We start from the raw sequence: 23801 nt of genomic DNA, 5'->3' as shown, positions 1-23801 counted from the left end.
CGTCAGCCTGCAGTGAAACGTGTGATGGAAAAATACATTTGTGGTTTCCTTTTAGTCATCTGAAGCTTTGTTTCCTATTCCTTGTATTGTCTAGCCAGCCTACCTTTCCCCAGTGTAATTTAAATGTCAACCTTTGTGCCTGGGGTAAACCGGTCCCAAGGAAGCAGGGATCCCCTTATGCATTTTTCTGCCTGATGAGAACACAGGCAACTCTGTGTCTTGGGTAAACATTACCTGATTTGATTATTGACATCTGCAATGTAGGGGGGATGTGAAACTGTTTGAAAAGCTCTGTCTAACTGTATTCTGGACTCACTCTGCTAGAAAGGAGTCTAATGTTCAAATAAATGAAATATCTACAACCGAGTGTTTGCTTTTTTGCATTTAGAATGCAAATCTGTCCTTAGACGCAGTATCTCTTAAGGAAATTGCCACGACAAACATTTCAACAGAATCCACTCGGTCCGCCTGGGTCTTTCATGCGTTGCTTGGTAACGAGAGGCTGTGTGAGAGAGAATGTGAGGCGTGGACCAGGTTTCAAGGTCTGTTTCCAGTTATACATTAGTTCCTGCTTCAGTGGTTCAGCACTGAGGGGCTGAGATACTCAGCTCTCTGATGTTCCTGCTCAATCCATCGGTACCTAAAGCAAAGATTTGACACTCAGCTTCTAATGATAAGTCTTGTGCTGTCTGTCTGTCCACTTGTCCATCCATCCTTCCCTACGTTCATCGCTCCCCCTCTCCCCTGTGACAGCAGGTGTGTGCTGAGATTTCAGGGCCATACTGGCAGCTGTGCACCACCCAAGTGCGTGGTGTGTATGTGTGTGTTGGCCACCGGGCCGCAGAGATTTAGAAATAAAGCCTACCCGAAAAAATATAAATAAAAAATAATAATTGTTTAAAAAGAAAAAAACTATTACTCTGTATATCAAGGTCGTGTTGTTAGACTGTTACTGTCTATTAATAAAAATGTGTTTAGATTCTTAATAATGGTCCTGAAGTATCTGTGTTCCAACAGTCCGACAGTATCTGTGGTCCATCCCCCCTCCTTATAACTGGCTGTGAAAATATTTCAAATATGCATTACCGGGCCTCAGTAATAAAAGCTTGAGAAACCCTGCATTAAAGGACATACTTGTTTGACTCCTTGAATTGCCACGTTTACATAATCAAACAAACAATTCTGTTTTCAGTTATTTATTGAAAAGGGAAAGAATTGTTCTATAAATATTGTGCAAACATCGATGTGAAAGATATCAACAGACATTAGAAAAAATTAGAGCTGTCAAGCGATTAAAATATTTAATCGTGATTAATCGCATTAATGTCATAGTTAACTCACGATTAATCGCGATTAATCGCAAATTATTTTTCTATGCTAAATATCCCTTGATTTTTTTGTCCCATAATTCTTCTCATTTTAATTCTCTTATCAACATGGTGAAGTGCATCGGCTTGCCTTGTGCAAATGATTTTTTATTGATAACAACATTGGCATATACTGATCAAAACAGGATGATACAAAAAAAGAGCCTATAGTGCAATTAAACGACTGCATTGAACAAATGTCATTTGAACATAGCAGTCAGGCTACTGCTTCTTTGTTTTGAGCCAAAGATTTTTTTTATTTTTATTTTTTATTTTATTTTATAAAATAATTGCGTTAATCGTGCGTTATATTTTTTGACGCCGTTAAATTTGGTTTGCGTTAACGCCGTTAATAACGCGTTTAACTGACAGCTCTAGAAAAAATACTTTTATGGAAGGGAAAACCAAACAGCTTCACAGTCAAACTGGCAAGACTTGAAAGCAGTATTATCATTTCAGCTTTTTTTGTGTGCCAATAAAGTTTGGCAGAGTTCATTGATTTCCAAGCACAGCGATTGCGCAGATATTCAAATATTCCCAAAAAATTATATTGAACTACATTTTGTTCTAAATGTATAGCTAGCAAAATTATTGTTACAAATATAAAAAATATATGACCCCAAAAATGTGCATTTGTTTTTTATTAGTTAGTTGATAAATATTTGATCTCTGACAGTACTGTCTTTGTTTTTTGTTTGAATTGTCACAGCAGTTAGTTTATCATTCTGGTTTGATGGTATGTGTGAGAAGTAGCTGAGTTCCACTGAACAATCATACGTTCTCAGAGGTCTTGGGGTAAAGACAAGAATATTTGTCGAGGTTCTGCACTATTTTACAGAACAACCCGATATTCACACTGTGGGGCCTTTCGCTGGTTTAACAATCACTAGTTCTCACCAGAACTAGTTCTCTCCACAAGTTCATGTTGCGGACTCGGCTCGAGGCGTTTGTCTGAAAGAATTGATCATTCGCCGGTCAGTCCTTTTGGATCAGAGCGGGAAAAAAACGATATAATTGATGTTCTTTGGTATGACATCGACAGAAGAGACAAAGAGGGCGGATACGATGACAAACAGACTGCAAAATAACAAGCGGCTCTACCGCCCGGACACCAGCCCGCACCGGAGAGACCACTTCCTAAGAAATACAAGTAGCAGAATAGGCCCTAGGAACCCAACACCACGACAACATCCACCACATGTCGCCGTCGCCTTCCTGCATGACGTGGTGAGCAGTGGTCACATGACCACCGACCTCCCAACCCGACACCAACACTACATCCTCCACCTCCTCTCTTCCTGTCGGAGTGGAGCTGGTGGTGGAGGTGGTGCAGTGAGCTGCCTCCTCCTCTTCCTGTCGGGGTAGAGCTGGTGGTGGAGGTGCTGTAGTGAGCCAACTCATCCTCTTCCATTTGGGGTGGAGCTGGTGGTGGAATGGGTGCAGGGAGCCGACTCCTCCTCTACGAACCTCTGAGGAAACGGGTCACTTCCGGGTGCAGGGGTGGAGGGGAGGGGTGTGGAGAGAAGTTGATACAGGAAGTGCCCGGCTGTGATAGAGAGCACTTCCTCTTCCCCCTGTTTCAGGACGAGGGGGATGTGTGGGAGGAGGGGGAGGGGGAGGATGCGGGTAGGCCAGTTGCTAGGCAGTCCTATCCTAATGAGTCGTTCCTCCTTCCATGTCCAGGTGGAGGGTCTCACCGCGTCTCTATGGAAACGGAACTGTTTGAATGTCAAAGGTATCGAACAACAGAGCCAACTCCAGCTCAACCAGGAGTGTCCGGCGAAGAGCCACTCCCCCAGCACCCCTCTCCCATCATGCATTGCTCTCCATCGCTGCCCCTCAATGTCACATGACCCCTTCCGTCGACCGGGTCCAATAGGCCCTCTCTGCGACAGTCCTGCAGTCACATGACCGAGCAGCTCTTGGCTTTGTCCTTGCGGAGGTCGGCAGTGTCGGCGGGCAGCTTCGGCCGACTGGGCATGTACGAGGCGCGCTGTGGGGGCCGCGGGGACTTAGCCCGCTTGCCCTCCTTGGCCGTCTTGTTGACGCAGGCCAGCGTTGCCACGTGGAAGATGTCCCGAACGCTGTTCTCCGACTGCTGCGCCGAGCACTCGATGTATACCGCCGAGATCTGCTTGGCCATGCTGGACGCCTGCGGTGGGGGAGACACAGGGGTCAGGTCAGGGGTCAGGGGGCAAGTACAACGAGCAACATGGGAGATGAAGATGCAGAGGGAGGTCATTTTGTTCAATCCATGGGTTTTAGCGAAGGCCTTTGAGCATCCAGGTGGTTTGCATGGCAACAAAGCGTGTTTTTAACTAACTAACTAACTAACTTCACTGCAGGGACTTGGGGGCCAGAGAGGCTCAAGTGTTCAACTTCTACGTTCCATATACAGATAAGGGTCTATAAGAAAGAGACAATATGTGAAGTGACAACTTGTCACATCATTGAAACACAATAAAACTTTGCGGTTGGGTGCTGTAGTCATCAGTGTATTATGCTGTATTATTGTAAAATGTGAATGGGGTGGTGGGCAAAATGTAGGATTCATCCAGGACCGATGGCTCAATGGAGATGGAGTAGAGAGACCCACCTGGTCGTAGGACACGGGGTTCCGTCTCTGGTTGGACAGCTCCACAAGGGTGCTGAGGTCGGTGCGCAGGTCCGACTTGCAGCCCACCAGCAGCACCTTGGTGCTCGGGCAGAACTCCTGGATCTCTGCCTTCCACTGTGGACCGGGGGAGGGGGGGGGGGGGGGGGGACTCGGTCAGCCACACAGAGTGATCCTCAGCTTGGTGACAGGCTGCTGGGCCTGGGTCGTTCCCAGACATTGCCTGTAGTTGTCCGTGCCTAAGCCCTATGGGGCGGCAGTGGCTGAGGTGTCCCTGAGCGGGTCGCCCCACCCTGACTGCTCCTGATGAGCTGGCTGTCGCCCTGTGTGGTTGACTCTGCCGTCGGTGTGTGAATGTGTGAATAAATGGTTGTACGTCTCTTTGAATAAAAGCGTCAGCAAAATCCCCTAAATTTAAGGGTAAAAATGCCGATAAACCTCTATAATCTGTGTCCACCCCCATACCTGATTCTCAATGCATCAAATTTTCCTTTGTCTAAAATAGTTAACAATGTTTAACAGAACTACTGTAAATGAACACCCCTACTCGGAGTGTAATAAAAACCTTTTGCCCATTCACATGCCACACATCCCGGTTCTACAGCCCAAAACCAAAAAGTGCATTCCTCAGGGTCGCCTTAGAACAATGGGAGGTCTGTGCTCAACGGCATTTCCGGGGAACTTAATCTGGGACTCAGGGTGCTGTAGCCTTTGCTGATTGAGTGGCTGCGTGGGTATGTGAATCTGTGGGGGAGGGGGAGATAAGTGCGTGTGCACACACTACACGCACACTCAAACCGGAACATGGTCAGTGTGCTGCTGGCCTGCTGACCGCCGAGATATTACCACGGACCGGGCGGTTCCTTAAACCGTTAAACATTGCAAGGACAGATCATTGACCTCTGATCTCAGAGTCACACATCCTCATCACGAGATGGAAGAGGGAAGTGGCATGAAGTAGTCTCCATGATTTAATAGCTGCTGAGAGCTACTTCAGGCCAGCTCTGTTCTCCTTTGTGTTTAAGTTGGAACTGGAATTGTTCTCTCAATGCATAAAGACATTTTATTTTCTATTTATTTCAATTATTTTAATTATTCAAACAACCCCCAAACAATTTTTTTAAATAATACTTAAGTCAAGGTCTAGCAAAACTGAAAGAAAATAGAAAGAAAGAGTGCTGGAAACAAAGAAAAGAAAAAGGAAAAGAGGGAATTATGAAAGAAAAAAAGAATTTAAGTAATTAAAGCATTGACGAATAATCAAATGAAAGGACAACAAAAATAAAAAAACAAAAATAACAAATGAGGGTTAATGGGTGAATGATCATCATAATAATCGTAATTCTGATGATAAACCTGAGGAGGTGCTCACCTTCTTCAGTACACTGTCCAGGGTCTCGGGCCGGCTGATGTCGAAGCAGACCAGCACGGCGTCCGAGTCCGGGTAGGACAGTGGTCTGACATTGTCGTAGTACGGAGACCCTGAAACATACCGCCAGGATGGCGTGGATTAATGTTGGCGGAGCAGCGGACCAAAACCAGGGCTTCATTTCATTAACATTCAGGGCATTTAGCAGACGCTTTTCTCCAGAGCGACTTACAATAGGTACATTTGTCATAAGAAAGTGAAACAATATATCGCTGTCGGTACAGTAACCCCTCTTGCCCACTGCATCCGTCAACGGACGGATCCCATTGACTTTGAATGGGGCGGAGCCGCAATGCATTGTGGATCCATCCGTTCCTTTGGATCCGTCGGCTCCGTCAAGAAAGTTGAAAAATTTTCAACTTTCAGGCAGTGATGGATCCGTCATCCAATCAGACCGTGTATGCTCGGGCTTGGCTGACGTATGCCTCTGCAAAGACTACTCCCCCATCCATCAGCCACGCCTTCTGTCATCTGTTGACGGACGGTGCAGTGGGTGAACAGTGTACGAATGTTCATAGAACCAAGTGCCAAGCACTTACAATCGCTAGGTTAACCCATTCCCTGTAGAAAACAAAGATAACTAGGATAAGAAGCTACACAACAAAGCACTGTAGCTAAGTACGACATACAATAAGTGCATACAATAAGTGCCAGGACTTAAGTATGAGGGGTGGGACGGAGTGTGCATAGTCTAGGTTAACTCTGAACAGTTGATTCTTGAGTCTTGGCGGGGAGCACGTTCCACCACTAAGGTGCCAGAACAGAGAATAGCTGTGGCTTCATAGTCATCGATCGTCATACTATTACAGTGAATTCAGAGGGCACAGGTAATTGAGGAGCAGGCAGGGGGGACGGGGGCATCTTGTTCAAGGAGGTCTACGAGTCAGGCTGCGGAAGTGGAGGGATCGAACCCAGTACCCTTTCAGCCGGGAGTCAAACACCATATTTTCTTAAGACACTTAATTAATAAAAATAATCGAGGAAAAGGCAAAGCGAGGCCAGATTCTACACACTGCAGCATTCACACACAATGCCATTTGGTTATTCAAAGGAAGGAGAAATCCCTAAAGAAACCTGACTTGTGTTGTTGTGTTGTTGTGATCATGTGCTGCTGTGTTTCTGTTGCAGCTCCTTTACGTTTGAGAGAACTGATTCACAGATATCGGTTCAAATGTTTGAATTTAAAAGAGCAGTGAAAGCCAGAGGAAAAGTACAACAGCTAATCTAAACCAGTTGTCTGTAGCCATAGTAAGTGAGGTCATGACCCTGAAGAGGAAGAGAGCTGACCAAACCTTTATCTCCTGTTAGAGGTCTTAGCGGGAATCACATTATCTCTTCCCGAGAACATTCCCAATTCAATATGGGTAACTTTACAGACTTTGAAGTTGTGCGAACCGCTTTCCAGCATGATCTCCTGAGAAACTGTGTCAGTGTGACTTCAGCTGGGTTTTTCTATCCGAGCTAGCCTTTGAAACCTGCAGAGATCACTTTAGTCACTCTGGTCCCTGAGGGAGAGGATCCTTGTTTCAAATGTGGATTCATCAGCTCCAAAACATACGCACACACACAGCACACACACACACACACACACACACACACACACACACACACACACACACACACACACACACACACACACACACACACACACACACACACACACACACACACACACACACACACAAACACAGACATACTTACATTTAAATTGCAGGCATATCCAACTGGTTGAAAGTGAGAAGTAAGAATATAGCAAACCATGCTAACCATCGCAGGTAATCTAGTTAATCACTTTCTCGGGTAAGATACCTTCACTGGAGAATATGGCTTGTTTGGCCACAAGGTCAGAAAACATACACACACAACACAACCACACAATTATACGTTATGGCAGTCCATCGATTACGATGATGACGTTGCTCCAAATAGAAAGGAAGGACAATTATTGGGGTGTGTTGCGGCGATGCATAGCCAAGTGGCTGTGCAGGCCTATGCGGGATCCGCAGATTTTGCCACAGGAGAGACAAGGGTATGTGGCACTGGAGGGTGTGGGCACTGCAGCACGCTGATGCCTCAGTGCACGTCGCTGTATCCTCCTCTCTGTGGCTTGCTCCTGAAGGTGAGTAGTTCCCTGGTTGCAGGAGGAGCTCCAGGTGTTGCGATCAGCAGCCAGGGACTCGAGTGCAGTAGGTGGAATGTTGCACTGCTTCAGGAGGGTTTTGAGGTGATCCTTGTAACGCTTTTTTGGACCCCCAGCAGATCTCTGGCCGTCCAGAAGTTGGCCATAGAGGATTTGCCTGGGCAGGCGGTGGGCAGGCATACGGATCACATGCCCAACCCAGCGTAGGTGTTTCTGCGCAAGGAGCAGGGCGATGCTTTGTGTGTGGGTCTGGTCAAAGACCTCGGCATAGGGCACCCTGTCTTCCCAGGACACACCCAGGATCCTTTGCAGGCAACGGATGTGGAAGGCCTCTAGGGTTCGAAAATGCCTCTGGTAGGGTGTCCAGGTTTCCGAACCATACAGCAGTGTGGAAAGACAGACTGCCCTGTACACAGCTGCTTTGGTGGAGGTGGTGAGGTTCCTGTTCTGGAAAACCCTGGCGCTAAGCCTGCCAAAGGCAGCGGAGGCCAGACCGATGCGGACCTGGATGTCATCATCGATGTTGCAGGAGGGGGACAGAATACTGCCTAGGTAGGTGAAGTGTGGGACGATGGCAAGGGGATGACCATCGAGGGTGAAGGTGGGCACACACGTTTGGGGGGTGAACTTCTGAGCAACTATTTGTGTTTTCTTGATGTTTATTTGGAGACCAATGGCACTGTAGATGGATGCGACCACATTCAGCGCACGCTGTAGAGATTCTGGTGAGTGGGCGAGGAGTGCACAGTCATCTGCATACTGTAGCTCTAAGATGTGTTGGGTGGTGGTTTTGGTGAAAGCTTGGAGGCGCCTAATGTTGAAGAGGTTGCCATCCAGTCTGTACTGTATCTGTACCCCATCAGAAGGGTCCAGGAGTTTGTGGGAGAGGAGGGTGACTGTGGAGAGGAATATGTTGAAGATGGTTGGGGCCACACAGACTCACACAGGCCTGCATCCCATCATGAAACTGCCGCAAGATGTTTCTGAACTTTGGTGGAACCCCCAGCTTCCCCAGCACTTCCCACAGCAGTTCCCGGTTCACCGTGTCGAAGGCCTTGGACAGATCAATGAAAGCTAGGTACAGGTCTTTGCAGTGTTCTCTGCATTTTTCCTGTATCTGTCTAGCAGCAAAGATCATGTCTGCGGTGCTTCGCTGTTGCCTAAAGCCGCACTGGGTCTCCGGTAGGATGTTATTGGTAGCATGAGATGCTAGTCGAAGTAGCATGATCCGTGCGAGCACTTTACCGGCAACTGACAAGAAGGAAATGCCTCTGCTATTACCGCAGTCTGCTTTGTCTCCTTTGCGCTTAAAGATTGTGATGATGTTGGCATCCTTCCAATCTTGCGGGATGACTTCAGATGACCAAATGTTAATGATCAGTTGGTGTAATCTGCAGGTGAGGAGGTATCCGCCATGCTTCAGGATTTCTGCCGGGACTCCATCAAGGCCTAGGCTCTTGTTGTTCTTCAGGCCAGCGATGGCTTTTCGTACCTCAGCAAAGCTGGGGGAGGAGTCCAGATCAGTGACGGTTGACAGGCATGGGAGGTCGGCAAGTGTGTCCATCCTAGTTGGATATGAGGTGTTCAGCAGGGTGTTGAAATGCTCAGCCCATCTGTCCAGGATCTGTTGTTTGTCCTTGTGCAGGATGGTACCATCTGCTGATCTGACCGGGGTTATGTTCTTCCTCTGTGGGCCATAAATAGCCTTGATGGAGTCATAGAAAGCGTGGGAGTTGTTGGTGTCCGCGTGATGCTGTATCTCGTGGGCTTTCTTTGTCCACCAGTCATTCTTCATGGCTCTGAGGGTACGCTGTGTTTCAGCCCGGATGTTGTTAAAGCGGGCCTTCAGCGAGGTGGATTGGGGGTTGGAAAGGTGAGCTGCAAGGGCCTTGTGTTTTGCCTGAAGTAGGTTGTGGATACCTGGTGCACTGTTGTCGAACCAGTCTTGGTGTCTCCGTCTGGTGTACCCTACAGACTCTACTGCAGCCCGGTGAATAGCGGTGCGTAGGGTGCTCCAGGTGGTGTTCACGTCCGGATCAGCTGGTGTTTCAGGGATCTTGGACAGCTGTAAGGCGATCTGTTCCCTGAGCTGGTTGACTGAGTGCGGGGACTTCAATGCATCACAGTTGAGCTTCCTGCAGGGTGGTGTTTTCCTCAGTGGTGGACGGAGTTCCAGAGTGAATTTGGCTCTGATCAGGCGGTGATCAGTCCAACAGTCTGCTCCACGCATGGCTCTGGTAACTTGCACCTCCTTCCTGTCAGCTTGGCGGACAATGATGTAATCAAGGAGGTGCCAGTGTTTGGAGCGGGGGTGTTGCCAGGAGGTCTTAAATTTGTTCTTCAGTTGGAACAAGGTGTTGGTGATGACCAACTGATACTGAGTGAGGAGGCGAAGACCATTTTCATTGAGTTTACCAACACCGTTGTTCTTCTTTGGGGACGAGAGCAGTCAACGGGCAAATCCAAAAGTGTGCGGACGTTCCAAGTTGCAATGGTGAGCTTCATGTGGGTTTTCTTATTCTTATATTTTCGACCGCGTGGAGGGATGACCCGGCAGCTGCGGCAGGCTGCCCGGGTTAAACGGAACAGACCTTTTTTAGGCCACCTTTTCTAGGCCCTTCCCTCTCAGGGTGAGCAGGGAGGAGCTGCTCAGTCGCGTGAGGAGCTGCCGGAGAGGAGCGCTGTTCCATCCCACTCCTCGGCGACCATCTTTCTCACGCCGCCTAGCGTGCAGGGTTGGGCTAGATACTCCCAGTCACATCCTGACCTGTACCTGCCGCCCTTCCCCAACGCCGCAGGACTTCTTTTGGGGATGGGGGATGGGGTGGGGTGGGGGTGGGGTATTTGGAGCAGGCCTGCGCAGAAGAATAGATTATAGTGAAGGCAGTGGTGCGCAGTCTCTGACCTCACTGTCTTGGCTCCCCCCGACATACTCCAGTGGCATGCAAAGCACGACGACCTTCAGTGGAAGGGAGTTGCAGAAGACTGCCAGAACACCGGTCTGTTGGTGACTGCCTAATGTGGGTTATCTCCACAGGTTCTTGATCGGAGTGGCCTTCTCCTAGATGGGTTGCCTGCCATGGCTATGAGCCTCATCTGCCCATGCTATTTACCCATAGGCTGGGGCAGTGGTTGAGAGGCGCCAGGGCGTGTCCACATACCGGTGGGCCTGCACACCTTCTCTCTGGGGCCCACTGCTGCTCCGAGATCTCCTACAGTTTAGCCTGGGACCGCGAGGTACCCAGTTACCGTGTGAGGCCACGAGGAGGCACTGTAGGAGTCTTGGTGGTGGAGAGGCTATGTACCGGCAGGAGGAGACTTACGCGCTCTGCTCCTCTTTTCACCCCAAACAGAGGCTAGCCGGTGGCCGTAGCTGAAAGCAGAAAGAAGCAAGCAGAAGCAGCATGCATCATGCACTAACTACAAGCACTACTGCCACAGTACTACTGCACTGACGCTTCACACACACCCTTTGTCACACCACATTATACACAATTATACACAAGCACACAGACCCACAAACATTCCATTCAAGGTTCCACCAACAGGCCAGGAAGACACGCCCACACACGTTCCAATGTAAACAGGGCAGACTGCAGCATGTGTGTGCGTGGTTCTGTGTGCGTTCATCACTGTTAATGCTACAAATGTGGTACAAACACAACAGTGGCCTTCTAGAACAATGGGCTTGGCTTGGCTCAACAAACCATCGCTGAGTGTTTACCACAGATGTCGTGGAAAGCTCCAGATCTGAACCATGCCCTTTCCATCTTCAAAGAATGTTCAGACGGTTGCCATGGGCCCCAGAGTCTCCTGGGACCCACCCTAGTCCTAAAAGTCCTGACAATGGTTTCCTATCACTTGTTTGATAAGTCAGCTGTTGAGTGTTGCAGTAAATCCAGTTCGATATATTGACGAAGTATTGGTGGTTCAGTGGTAGAATTCTCATCTGCAACGTGGGAGACAGGGGTTCGATTGTGTGTGTGTGTGTGTGTGTGTGTGTGTGTGTGTGTGTGTGTGTGTGTGTGTGTGTGTGTGTGTTGTGGCATCCCGCCCCTTAAACCTCGGCCCGGACGGGCCCGAGGGTCCGTGTTGGATGGCATATACCACCGCCATCCACTAACCGGCGACAAAGAGCCTCCCTTAGGGCTCGCTAATGGACGAGAGTGCGAACTGCTGGCTGGGGGGAGGACGAGACCCGGAAGCCACGGCATAAGGAGCCGGCATGCTGCAAACAGGAAAAGAAGACGAGCGACAGCGACCTGGAGAGGACAGCCGAACCAGCGCGCCATTTAGAGGCTCACGGAGACCCTATAGTCGTGTGCATGAGTTATTCTGCTTTGTGAAACATTAAATGCCGAGTGCGGCTTCATCAGTCCGAGACTAAGTGATTTATTCCGGGAATCTGACCCACGGGGAAACGGGATCCCACATATGGTGGAGAATACAAGCTTAAGAAGAACCCACTACGAACCCCCGGTAAGACGAACTACCCAAACGGCATGCAGAACCCGGATGGGGCCGCGGGGGCTGCTGCAGCCACGCAGCGGGAGACGGCGGAGAACTTCGCCCTGCTCCGCGAAGCTGTGTTACGGCTCACGCAACACGCAGTCCGAGACGCCCCGACCGCCGCCCCGACCAGCCGACTCACCAAGCTCGGGCCCGACGATGACGTGGAGGCGTATCTCGAGGTACGCCCAGAGGGAGAACTGGCCAGTGGAGCAGTGGGCCCACATCATGGCCCCCTTTCTCACCGGTCCTGCCCAGCAGGCAAGCCAAGATCTGCCAGCGGAGGCCGCCAGGCAGTACCCCGCCCTCAAGCAGGCAATCCTGGCGTACTACGGGCATAACCTCGTGGCCCGCGCGCAACGTATCCACGACTGGCGATTCGACGCCCGGGGCGCGGTGCGGACGCAGATTGCACAACTCGGTCGGTTGGTGAAGAGGTGGCTAACCTCCGGAGAAGGACCCAGCCCTATTCACCTTATTCTTCAACCGTTCTATTTCCCATGATTCATAGCGGGTTCAACTGACTAAACGGTTTTCTATTTCCGGTTAAGTGTTTGTTTACATTGCATGATCCTACAAGCGTCGCTTAAAGCTATTTTACATAACTGATCATTCAAGATGGGAAGTAGTCGGTGGCTACACACTGCCGATGAAATCTTAAAAGATCATATCAGAGTCCCAAATCCGTCAAAACTGACAGGTTGGGTGGATGAGATGAAACTATGGCCAGGAGTTAGCCATATTGATATAATCAATTATTTTGTCTTTTCTGAGGGTGGAGATCATGAGGAGATGCGTAATTATAAAAGTACTGAGGCCTTCAATTACTTCCATAGCAATAAAGTCGGGCGCATTTTTTTATGTAAACACGAAGACTATGTGTTTTTGAAGGCAGAGGTCGACAGGAGCCAAAGTGCTAACCATAAGGTTATAGCTTGGGTTATGCTGCAGCCGTCGGGGTTGATAGAGACTGTCGGGTGCTCATGTATGGCTGGATTAGGGAGATCGTGCAGTCATGCCGCAGCAATCCTTTGGAAGGTATCCTTTGTTTATCTGTGAATTAATAAAAGTAACGTGATCATATCACTTTTTATGAGTGTTTTTTTCGATTCAGTTTAGCTAGGTGAGGATGACAACATTTGAAACAAATGGCAAATGGGTATAATGTTCTGTTAATGTGCTCATTACAGGTTGAAAATGCAGTAACTACCGGGAAGACAGGGCTTGCATGTACAGATGAGCAGCGCAGGTGGAACGCAGGGACAGTCAGGAACATTGAGCCAAAAAGACTGAGGGACATAAACTTCAGCCACCACAGGGCAGGAGATGAATTTGGTATAAGGGTGTCCGGTGCTCAGCCACTACCAAACACCCCACAATATATGTCACATGCCGAATTCTTGACTAATGTAGACAAAGACCCAACAAAGCCACTTTTCCAGTTAAAAAACAGTCTGTTGGGCAAGTGTTACAGAGCCAAACCAGTAGTGCAACCCTGTAGCCTTGCACATACTGCAATAGATGCAAGATTTTTAAGACCTCATCAAACCCATGCTGGTTCTGATCTCACATGTGAGACATGTAAAAGCTTTTATGAGTGTTATGTTCAAGTGAGTAGTGCACAGGCTTCTACTCTAGAATCTGAGACAAGGGAGCAGAGTTCTTCAGATTTGTGGCACAACGCACGAAAACTAAGAATAACTGCAAGTGCAGCTAAAAAGGTTCCTTCTAGAGCATCCACCAATCCAGACAAATTCATTGCAGAGCACCTCTACCCCTCCTTTCGTGGCAACTACGCCACAAATTATGGTAAAGAGAATGAGGTGGTTGCTGGCAATGCACTTAGAGAGCAAGGCATGAGCATTACACAAATGGGCATCACTGTTAATGTTACAGAGCCATGGTTGTCAGCAAGCCCAGATGGGGTAATTGACTCATCTGTGCTACTAGAAATAAAATGTCCCGTCCCAAGTAAACTCCATTCTACCCTCTTGGATCAGCTTGACCATACCTGCAGTGATATCAAGCTAGTAGATGGTGTACCACAACTTCAGAAAACAGGTAGCTGAGGATATTACATGCAGGTACAAATAGGTATGTTCTGTGCCGGTCTGAAGATGGCCAAACTGTTTATCTGGAGCCCAAACGACACAGTTATGTTCACTGTACCATTTGATGAGCCCTATGTTCTGGAGAGGGTAGGACATCTGAAGAGATTTTATTTCTCAACAATGTTGCCCCAGCTTGTAGATGAATTCGTTGGTCAGCGACTGAAACTACACAACAGATATATGAGCATAATGAATTCATAAAAAAGCACCTAAATAAGAAACATTTTATGCTGCAGCTGCTGCTGCTATTAACAGTATGAAACATTTTTTTTATGCAATCAATTCCATATATGCTGAGATTAAGTATTGTTGTAGATAGGTGAATATTACAAAGTAGTGTTATTAAATCAGTTTAATGTCACATATTGTGTAATCAGTCTTTCTGTAAACAACAAATCTTATACAAAGAGTAAATATAAACAGTACAAATTACAAAAGGAAGCAAGTGTCAATATGAAATATACAGGAGCAATTTATGTAGATGTACAAAGTAGTGTTATTAAATCAATTTCAGGTCACATATTGTGTAATCAGTCTTTCTGTAAGCAACAAATCTTATACAAAGAGTAAATATAAACAGTACAAATTACAAAAGGAAGCAAGTGTCAATATGAAATATACAGGAGCAATTTATGTAGATGTACAAAGTAGTGTTATTAAATCAATTTCAGGTCACATATTGTGTAATCAGTCTTTCTGTAAACAACAAATCTTATACAAAGAGTAAATATAAACAGTACAAATTACAAAAGGAAGCAAGTGTCAATATGAAATATACAGCAGCAATTTATGTAGATGTACAAAGTAGTGTTATTAAATCAATTTCAGGTCACATATTGTGTAATCAGTCTTTCTGTAAACAACAAATCTTATACAAAGAGTAAATATAAACAGTACAAATTACAAAAGGAAGCAAGTGTCAATATGAAATATACAGCAGCAATTTATGTAGATGTACAAAGTAGTGTTATTAAATCAATTAAATCAATTTCAGGTCACATATTGTGTAATCAGTCTTTTTGTAATCAGTCTTTCTGTAAACCTTTCTGTAGATGTATAAAGGGTGTGTGTGTGTGTGTGTGTGTGTGTGTGTGCGCGCGCGCGCCCTACCCCTACCCCAACAGCATCAGAACACAACCGTTGTCACCTATCGCTCACAGATGAGATCACCCCTTAAATTGGCTAGGGCCGCACAGATTCTGAGGATTTTTTCAATTTTGGGCGTCATGTTTATTGGTATGACATGAGACAAGATCTTATATACTTTAAGTCGCCTAATTGCTCTCTCAACATGAATCCGCACATTTGCAATCCTGCGAGTTGCTGTGACTTGTTCCTCAGTTAGCTGAGAACCCCCTCTAGTGAAAGCGGGCAGAACCAATTTGACCCTTCTTTCAAACAATAAATCACGAATTAAAAACCCACGATCTGCCATGACTTCATCTCCAGGCCTCAAATAGTCCAAGTTACCAGAGTTCATAGTGATAAACTTGTCACTGGCGCGTCCTCCATATCCACTTGAGATAAACATGATTAAGCCACATGGGGCAACAACAACAAGGTACTTGATTGTATTGTGCGAGTAGTAATGACTGTAGGACTCTCCTCAAGAGTCAAGATTTTTCGCCTTCTGTAACAAACTTTCGCTACAGTCGATGACACAGGTGGTGTTGGGGAAAAAGCGCTTGAATGCAGTTGGCATGGTGGTGTCACGTTAAAATTGTACCGGGGGCGAAAATTGTACCGGCCTACGTCATCGTTTGTTTACATCCTGACAACCTGACAAACTGCCCGGCAACAGACGACGCGATGCAGAAAACATGTTTCCAAACGACGAAATAACATAATACAGATAGCGGATCGCTATCTGTATTATGATAGATAGCGATAACACTTGTATTACTTTATATTTGTATTGTATTTAATTGTTTAATCGAAACAATAAAAAAATTTGCCCGCGAAATGGGCGATCGCGTCAAATGACGCGTCAAATCACGTAGGAAGGTTCTTGAACATTCTAGACTATGAAACCTGCTTAAAACACTCAGTTTACTAGCTAAATTCGATTAAACAATTCAATACAATACAAATATAAAGTAAAAACAAGTGTTATCTAGCGATCCGTTATCTGTATTATGTTTCAAGAACCCTCCTACGTCATTTGACGCGATCGCCCGTTTCGCGGGCAAAACATTTGTCATTTGACGCGATCGCCCGTTTCGCGGGCAACTTCTTTTATTGTTTTGATTAAACAATTAAATACAATACAAATATAAAGTAAAAACAAGTGTTATCGCTATCTATCATAATACAGATAGCGATCCGCTATCTGTATTATGTTATTTCGTCGTTTGGAAACATGTTTTCTGCATCGCGTCGTCTGTTGCCGGGCAGGTTGTCAGGATGTAAACAAACGATGACGTAGGCCGGTACAATTTTCGCCCCCGGTACAATTTTAGCGTGACAGTGGCCTTAATGGTTTCTTTTGGAAGCCAGATAATAAGAGGGCGTAAGACCTCCTCCATTTTATCGATCCAGAAAGAGATGACCTTACTGGCTACACTCTGAGACACATGAAACTGCCTACCAAGGTCACCAAGCACACGATTCAATTTCAATTTGATCAGTGTCATTAGTATCTGATCACGCACTGACAAAACAGAAGCCCTTTCAGCAAATCCTTCTAAGGTGGAAACAAGAGAGTTGAAGGTTTCCAGTGAGACTCCAGTGTAGAGGAACGAATCTGCATCACTCTGAAGCATGGAATAGCTGAAATCTTCAGTTTGTGTTGTGGCATCTTCGGCCGTCTCCTCAACACCCTGCTGTTCACCATAGCTGTGGTCCCAGAGCGATGGATCTTCCCACTGGCTGGAAACAGTGCTGTGTGATGGTTGTTGTGGCACCTCAGGTATGCCCTCATCCTCCTGGTCTGTCACTTCTGCTGTTGCTGTAAAAACAGGGCACATAGGCTATGTTAAACGCTACAGTTTCTGTCAACGTTTCTCTCACTGACAACATAACAGTAAAAGCCTATGTCAAATGGTGGTGGAAGCTCTTCCTCGCTCAGGACTGACCAACATAACGATAGCAGCTAGCTCTACGATAGCCCTCAGAGGAATTCATACCACTGGCACTAACTACAGTGGCATTCAGGAATAAACCAATAATGGACATGTTTTCAACACATCTACTCTATCCAGCGACATAATGGGCATATTATTCATAAAAATGTAGGTTAGACTGCCCAAATATTTTTGTAGCACTGGCTGGTGGAGCTCGTAAAAATGTAAACAACTGGAGTTTACCTGTAAAGTGATGCGATCGCTTACATAATTCAACATTGAAAGTGGCTTACCTGTCGCTTCGACACGAACAATTGTTCGTCTCTTCTTCACTACTGGTCTGTCGTATCCAAGGAATAATTCCGGGTTGGGATGGTCTTCGGTGGGTCGTTTGTGAACGAAATGGTGCGAACAGACATAAACTTTTTTCGGCGGATGTTTCAGTTTAAGCACAGCTAGCCAGTCTAAACGTCTGCTCTGTGGCATTGAATGTAGCCGATAGGGAACCGGACAAGGACATTCTCTCCTTCTTATTTTGTGATCAAAGCACTCAGTTTCTAAAAGGTTTTTAATTTTCTTAGAATTATTTGAGCAACCAACAACCGCACAAGTGGTGCCTGAACTCATTTTTAATCACGGTCAATCACCTCAAACCGGAAGTAAGAAACCGGAGTCGGTGTCATGGCAGCGCCCATTGTCTAGAGCGGAATAAGGTGAATAGATAGGGTAATTATAGACCATTCCATACGCCAGCTACCGCCGGATGCCTGCAGGGTACTGGCCCACCACCACCCCGTCACCATAGATGACCTGGTCAGGCAGCTGGAGAATTGGCAGGTGGCCCAGTGGCTGAGCAACCGGACCTGGACCACCAGGAAAGCAGGACGTGTCAATGCCGTCGGCCTACGCGGACTGGGGGGTGGACCGGCCCTGCATGCTGGCCACCTGCTGGACACAGACGACGCCCCAGAGGCCCTGGCCCTTAAGTGGAGCCTCGACAAGCTGAGGTACTACCTCCTAGGGCGGGAGTTCACTCTGGTCACCGACCATGCGCCACTGAAGTGGATGGCAGGCGCCAAAAACACGAACTGGCCCTACAGGACTTAAGATTCAAGGTGGACCACCGACCGGGCCGAGAGCACGCCAACGCCGACGCCCTGTCACGACGGGACACTTGCCTGGGTGGATTCCCCGGCTACCGGAGGCCTGAGCAAACGGTGGGGGAGTGTGGCATCCCGCCCATTAAACCTCGGCGGGCCCGAGGGTTTGTGTTGGATGGCATATACCACCGCCATCCACTAACCGGCGACAAAGAGCCTCCCTTAGGGCTCGCTAATGGACGAGAGTGCGAACAGCTGGCCGGGGGGAGGACGAGACCCGGAAGCCACGGCATAAGGAGCCGGCATGCTGCAAACAGGAAAAGAAGACGAGCGACAGCGACCTGGAGAGGACAGCCGAACCAGCGCGCCATTTAGAGGCTCACGGAGACCCTATAGTCGTGTGCATGAGTTATTCTGCTTTGTGAAACATTAAATGCCGAGTGCGGCTTCATCAGTCCGAGACTAAGTGATTTATTCCGGGAATCTGACCCACGGGGAAACGGGATCCCACAGTGTGTGTGTGTGTGTGTGTGTGTGTGTGTGTGTGTGTGTGTGTGTGTGTGTGACATGAGTAATGGCTCAACGCTGCATCAATAACTCAACATGGAGAAATCTGGCGAAGGGGGTTGAGGAGTGTGTGTGTTTGTTTGTGTGTGGTTGTGTGTGTGTGAGAGAGACAGTATGTGGGTGTGTGTGTGTGGGGGAGGGGGTGAGATGTCTGCTCAACCCCCTCCCTGTCATTTAACAAAGCATAGATGAGGAAGAAGAGGATAAACAGAAAGGTCTCCAGGTGATGACACACACAAACACATATGGTCATTGGCCCATCAGTGAACAGCCGTGTGTGTATAGCCTGCAGTTTGCTTAAAGCCCCCCATAGAGCATTGATCTCTGTAGTTCTCAGGCAGCATGAGTCTTTCACAGAGGTGTCCCTCATAACCCCAGCAAACCAATAGGACGTGTTTGGAGTCACACGTGCGGCCAGCATGTGGCTCATGAGGTAGAGTGGGTTTACTGGTAACCGGAAGCTTGCTAGTTCGATCCCCGGCTGAGTGTTGAGGTGTCCCTGAGCAAGACACCTCACCTCACCCTGACTGCTCCTGACGAGCTGGCTGTCGCCCTCTTCTTGACACCGGCGTCGGTGTATATTGGGAAGCACTTTGAGTAACCACTGATTAGAAAAGCGCTCCGTAAATTCAGTTCATTTACGTGTGTGTGTCCTCATGTGATGCCTCTGTGACTAGAGGGACTCCTGAGGTCAGGATTGACCTCAGTGGGAGACGTCTGTGCTTTCCTGTCCTTCTTTCTGTCCTTCCTTCCTGTGGTTTTCCCGGCGATTATGAGTGACTCATGAGTCATGTTCCTAAAGTGTAACATTTCCCATTCTAGTGTGTGAGGTGGTCTAAAGGTGGCGCTAGCTGAGGCCCCGCCCCATAAGTACATGGTCACTATGTCAGCTGATTCAGAGGTTTTATGCAGAACAATGAGGTTCACTGCAACCTCCCGACCAATGTCAGGCTGCTGCTTCAGGGCCCAATCCAGGGCGCTGATCTTGTGTTTATATTAGAGCCCGACCGATATATCGGCAGGCCGATATTAGGCATTTTTCAAACTATTCGGTATCGACATTATAATGGCCGATAAATGAATATAAAAAAAAAAATATATATATATAGTTTGTCCACCAGAGGGCGCTCTAACGCCCCAAACCCGCTGATTCAGGCAGAGTGAATGACGGAGATCAACGGAGATCGTCGGTGTTCATAGCTGTGTTCGAAATCATTCCCTATCACGGATATAGTGCACTATATAGGGGGCTCGCCATTTTGCAGTGGTGTTCGAATTCTCAGTGGTTAATTTCATGCACTAAAGTGCACATACGATGTTCCCTACTTGTTACTCCGTATACCACAATGCATTGCGGTAGTGTTCTTCCGGAGGAGAAGAAGAAGCTGAATAACCGCGAAAACTAATACATTTAATGATGGAGTCTCCGGCTTTCGTTTAGAGATGTCAACAATTTAATTGGGAGTTAACATAGAAAATGTAATATTCAAAATTAATAAAAAAAACTTGATCAAGGAAATGTTGCATTCAACATCAATACAAGCTCCAGCTTTCCTCGGGATTGTCCGGTTTGTTTACATGGTGTGGGAGCATCTGTCTGCGTCACACAAATACCCGGCACATTTACTGACGCAAATGACGCTTAGAAATGTTCAGCGTAGTGTCCGAATTCTCGTTTGTTCATTCCCTATATAGTGCACTATATCATAAACACTATATAGGGAATAGTGAGGGAGTGAATAGGGAATGATTTCCAACACAGCTCATGTGTGCAAGTGTGTTCATGGTAAGTTGGCAACTGTCACAAGACATACATTGCTTGAATAACAATTAAAAGAACATCCCCATCAATTCTCTAAAGTCGATAAGCATGACTTAATTCATGACTACCATGTCCAGTTTTGCTGTTGTTACGTGTTAGTTGAGAGTGAAAAGGATTTAAAGGATAACTACAAATAACCAATGTTAGGGAAATCTGTTTGTTTTGTTGCGCGATTCTGGATTATTTTTTTTAATATATATCGGCCGATATATCGGCATATCGGATTTTTTAATCACAAAATATTCGTATCGGTATCGGCCTTAAAAATCCTATATCGGTCGGGCTCTAGTTTATATCAGTCACACTGCAGTGGGTTTGTGCACGCACTCATGCACACACACTCACCCACACACCATAAAGCTGACAGCCAGGCTTTTGAATGCAGAGGCAATGATTGATGCAAGAGGGTGTGTTGACATGTGCACACACACACACACACACACACACACACACACACACACATAGCACAGCTGTTTTGCACCCCCAAATACAAAGGCCCTCCTTTAAGTTTATTAAGGAGTTAAAAAAGATTTATTGGCCTACTTCAGTAAGCCTACTTCAGTAAGGCTTCTTCAGTAAGACTACTACAGTAAGCCTACTTCAGTAAGTCTACTTCAAAAAGCCTACTTCAGTAAGCCTACTTCAGTACATAACACTCAACCTCAAATATGATTTTGACATGAAATATATTTTTCATATAAGATTATGGACAGTCTGCCATTTAGAGATGGACCCTCAACACACTTATGAACTGAAGTCACTAAAGGAGTCCTAACACTGACTATGACGCCACTGAACGTAGTCCCACAACACGCCAGGGACAGGTCTGGACATGTCCAGATAAAACCTCAGTCAATGTCTGCCTACGTTTACAAACTCCAAATTATCTAAAAAACAAGACGAGTTGACAAGGGGTGAAATAACAAAGGTTCAGAAAAGAAGAGAAATCAATTCACAAAAAGTAAAGTAATTGCAGATAGGAGGTAGCCAAGCAGAGTTCTGACTCCATACATTGTAGTGATGTGATGAGCCTACCTGAAGTGTCCCACAGGCTGAGCTCGATGCGCTGCATGTCAATCTCGAAGCTCGCTGTGTAGTTCTCAAACACGGTGGGTACGTAGCTCTGAGGAACACACAAACACATCAGGATGAGTACTGGGGTACATTGAAGAAGCATTGTGATATGAATGGTCAATTAATTGCATTTATACACCGCTTTTCTCGCAGCCAGCTCGTCAGGAGCAGTTAGGGTGAGGTGTCTTGCTCAGGGAAACCTTGACACTCAGCTAGGAGGAGCCGCGGATTGAACCAGCAGCCTTACGGTTAGAGTTCCTGTCACCCCACGTCAACAACATGAACACAATAATACAAATAATAACAATGACACTGAGAATTATAGGCTAATAAGGATTAGGGTAAGGGTTAAGAATATGGTAATAGCCACCATCAACATCATCATCATCATCATCATCATCATCATCATAACAATAGACATCGCCATCCTGATAATCATCATCATCATCCTCATAGCAACCATCATCATCTTCTTCATCATCCTCATAACCCCCACCATCACCATAATCATCATAACCCTCAGCCACCATCATCATCACCATAACAATGGACATCATCATCCTCATCATCCTTATAACCACCAAAATCATTATCATCATCATCATCATAACAATGGTCATCATGATTAAAAATTGGCTCGGGGAAAACTTCAGTCACCTCGGGGAAGCAGTCCTTCGCAAACACGTGGAGCAGCGCGGTCTTCCCGCTCTGGCTGTCGCCCACCACCACAACCTTACACGTGACGCTCTGCGGGGGGTCTAGGGCAGGCTTCAGCGCTGATCTCTGAACCGAACGGCGTTCCTTCATCGATACGAAAGGGAATTCAATTCACAAAAAAGTAAAGTAACTGCGGAATCGAGGTAGCTGGTGGTGGACTCGCAGTGTGAGTGTTCCTCCCGGTCCTGATGCGGCGGCAGTAGTCCGTTTGTATCCGTGTCTGTCCGTGTGTGACAACTTCAGGTCCTCCTGGTTGAGTGTGAGAAACCATTTGGAGGGCATTTATATCAGCCAGAACCAACTGTCCTCCCTTTAATCCCTCCCATGTTTCTTTCTCTCTACATGCTCTCACACACACGCACATACACGCACGCGCACACACACACACACACACACGCCAACCTTGACACAACAGTTGTGTGCGTGGTGGTGTGTATTGAGGGTTGGGCGCCACCGTTTGGTCGATTAGGGAACTGCAGTGAAAACAGTGACTTGTTTTGTAATTATAACATAATTATGTTATATTATAATTATAATTATTGAATAATAAAAAACATGATTAGTTTCAGGTCCCATGTGAGCTGTGAATGGGACCTGAACATTTTAAAACGACACAGCTCCTCTGCATTTCCTGCAGAGCTGTGCATGGGACCTGAACATTTTAAAACGACACACAACTGAATTAGATTAGTTAATAATAATAATATTTTTGTGTACTTCATTGTAGACGGGTGACAATTGTAAAGTAATGCGATAGATACATGTTCGGATGCTCAACTCCGGTTTATTAACTCCGCGTGTCTCACTCACATCAGTAATACTGACCTACCCTATAACCCCCAGTATATGCGCAAGCACATTAACTACCGTATATGACAATATACGCAAGCGCATTAACTACCGTATATGACATCTCCCCCTTTTTAAAGTGTTATGTCAATAACATCACAGGAACAGTTTAACTGAAAATGCCTATTCAAACAGGTCATAGCATAAACCAAGATTAACTTAAATGGAGACATTTCTAAAATGTTATGTCCATAACATCACAGGAACAGTTTAACTGAAAATGCCTATTCAAACAGGTCATAGCATAAACCAAGATTAACTTGAATTAACTTAAATGGAGACATTTCTAACATACACAGGTCTCTTTCCCCTCAACCCACAGATAAACCTTATCAACAGATAAACATGTACAACTGTACAACTTTCTTTTCTTTTTTTCACAAATCAACAGTATCACATTAATATCAATACAACTTTTCTTCTTTTTTTTTCACAAATCA

General features: G+C 46.5%; 2 protein-coding genes across 2 annotated transcripts; both read right to left on the bottom strand.

Annotated features, from left to right (window-relative positions):
* Nucleotides 1-940: 940 nt before the first annotated feature.
* Nucleotides 941-22824, bottom strand: LOC132456294 (rho-related GTP-binding protein RhoE-like). Its single transcript, XM_060050638.1, has 5 exons — nucleotides 22453-22824; nucleotides 21757-21844; nucleotides 5354-5463; nucleotides 3964-4098; nucleotides 941-3519 (listed from the first exon to the last, which is right to left on the bottom strand). The coding sequence occupies exons 1-5, from the start codon at nucleotides 22600-22602 to the stop codon at nucleotides 3271-3273; spliced, it is 732 nt and encodes a 243-aa protein (XP_059906621.1). The 5' UTR covers nucleotides 22603-22824; the 3' UTR covers nucleotides 941-3270.
* Nucleotides 15764-17943, bottom strand: LOC132456293 (uncharacterized). The gene is made up of 2 exons (XM_060050637.1): nucleotides 17526-17943; nucleotides 15764-17117 (listed from the first exon to the last, which is right to left on the bottom strand). Exons 1-2 carry the CDS (start codon nucleotides 17857-17859, stop codon nucleotides 16510-16512), a joined length of 942 nt encoding a protein of 313 aa, XP_059906620.1. The 5' UTR covers nucleotides 17860-17943; the 3' UTR covers nucleotides 15764-16509.
* Nucleotides 22825-23801: the final 977 nt, after the last annotated feature.

The sequence above is a fragment of the Gadus macrocephalus genome, chromosome 4 (assembly GCF_031168955.1).
Source record: "Gadus macrocephalus chromosome 4, ASM3116895v1".
Lineage (NCBI taxonomy): Eukaryota > Metazoa > Chordata > Actinopteri > Gadiformes > Gadidae > Gadus > Gadus macrocephalus.
This window is presented reverse-complemented; position numbering and strand designations above follow the sequence as displayed.

Bases quoted from the DNA above. Each gene is read 5' to 3' on its own strand.
- LOC132456293 (XM_060050637.1), bottom strand. From the start codon at position 17,859: ATGAGTTCAGGCACCACTTGTGCGGTTGTTGGTTGCTCAAATAATTCT. The intron at 17,118-17,525 runs GTAAGCCACTTT...CTGTTTTTACAG, and splicing joins TGTTCGTGTCGAAGCGACAG to CAACAGCAGAAGTGACAGAC.
- LOC132456294 (XM_060050638.1), bottom strand. From the start codon at position 22,602: ATGAAGGAACGCCGTTCGGTTCAGAGATCAGCGCTGAAGCCTGCCCTA. The intron at 4,099-5,353 runs GTGAGCACCTCC...CCCGGTCCACAG, and splicing joins TGGACAGTGTACTGAAGAAG to TGGAAGGCAGAGATCCAGGA. The intron at 3,520-3,963 runs GTGGGTCTCTCT...CCCCCACCGCAG, and splicing joins ACCCCGTGTCCTACGACCAG to GCGTCCAGCATGGCCAAGCA.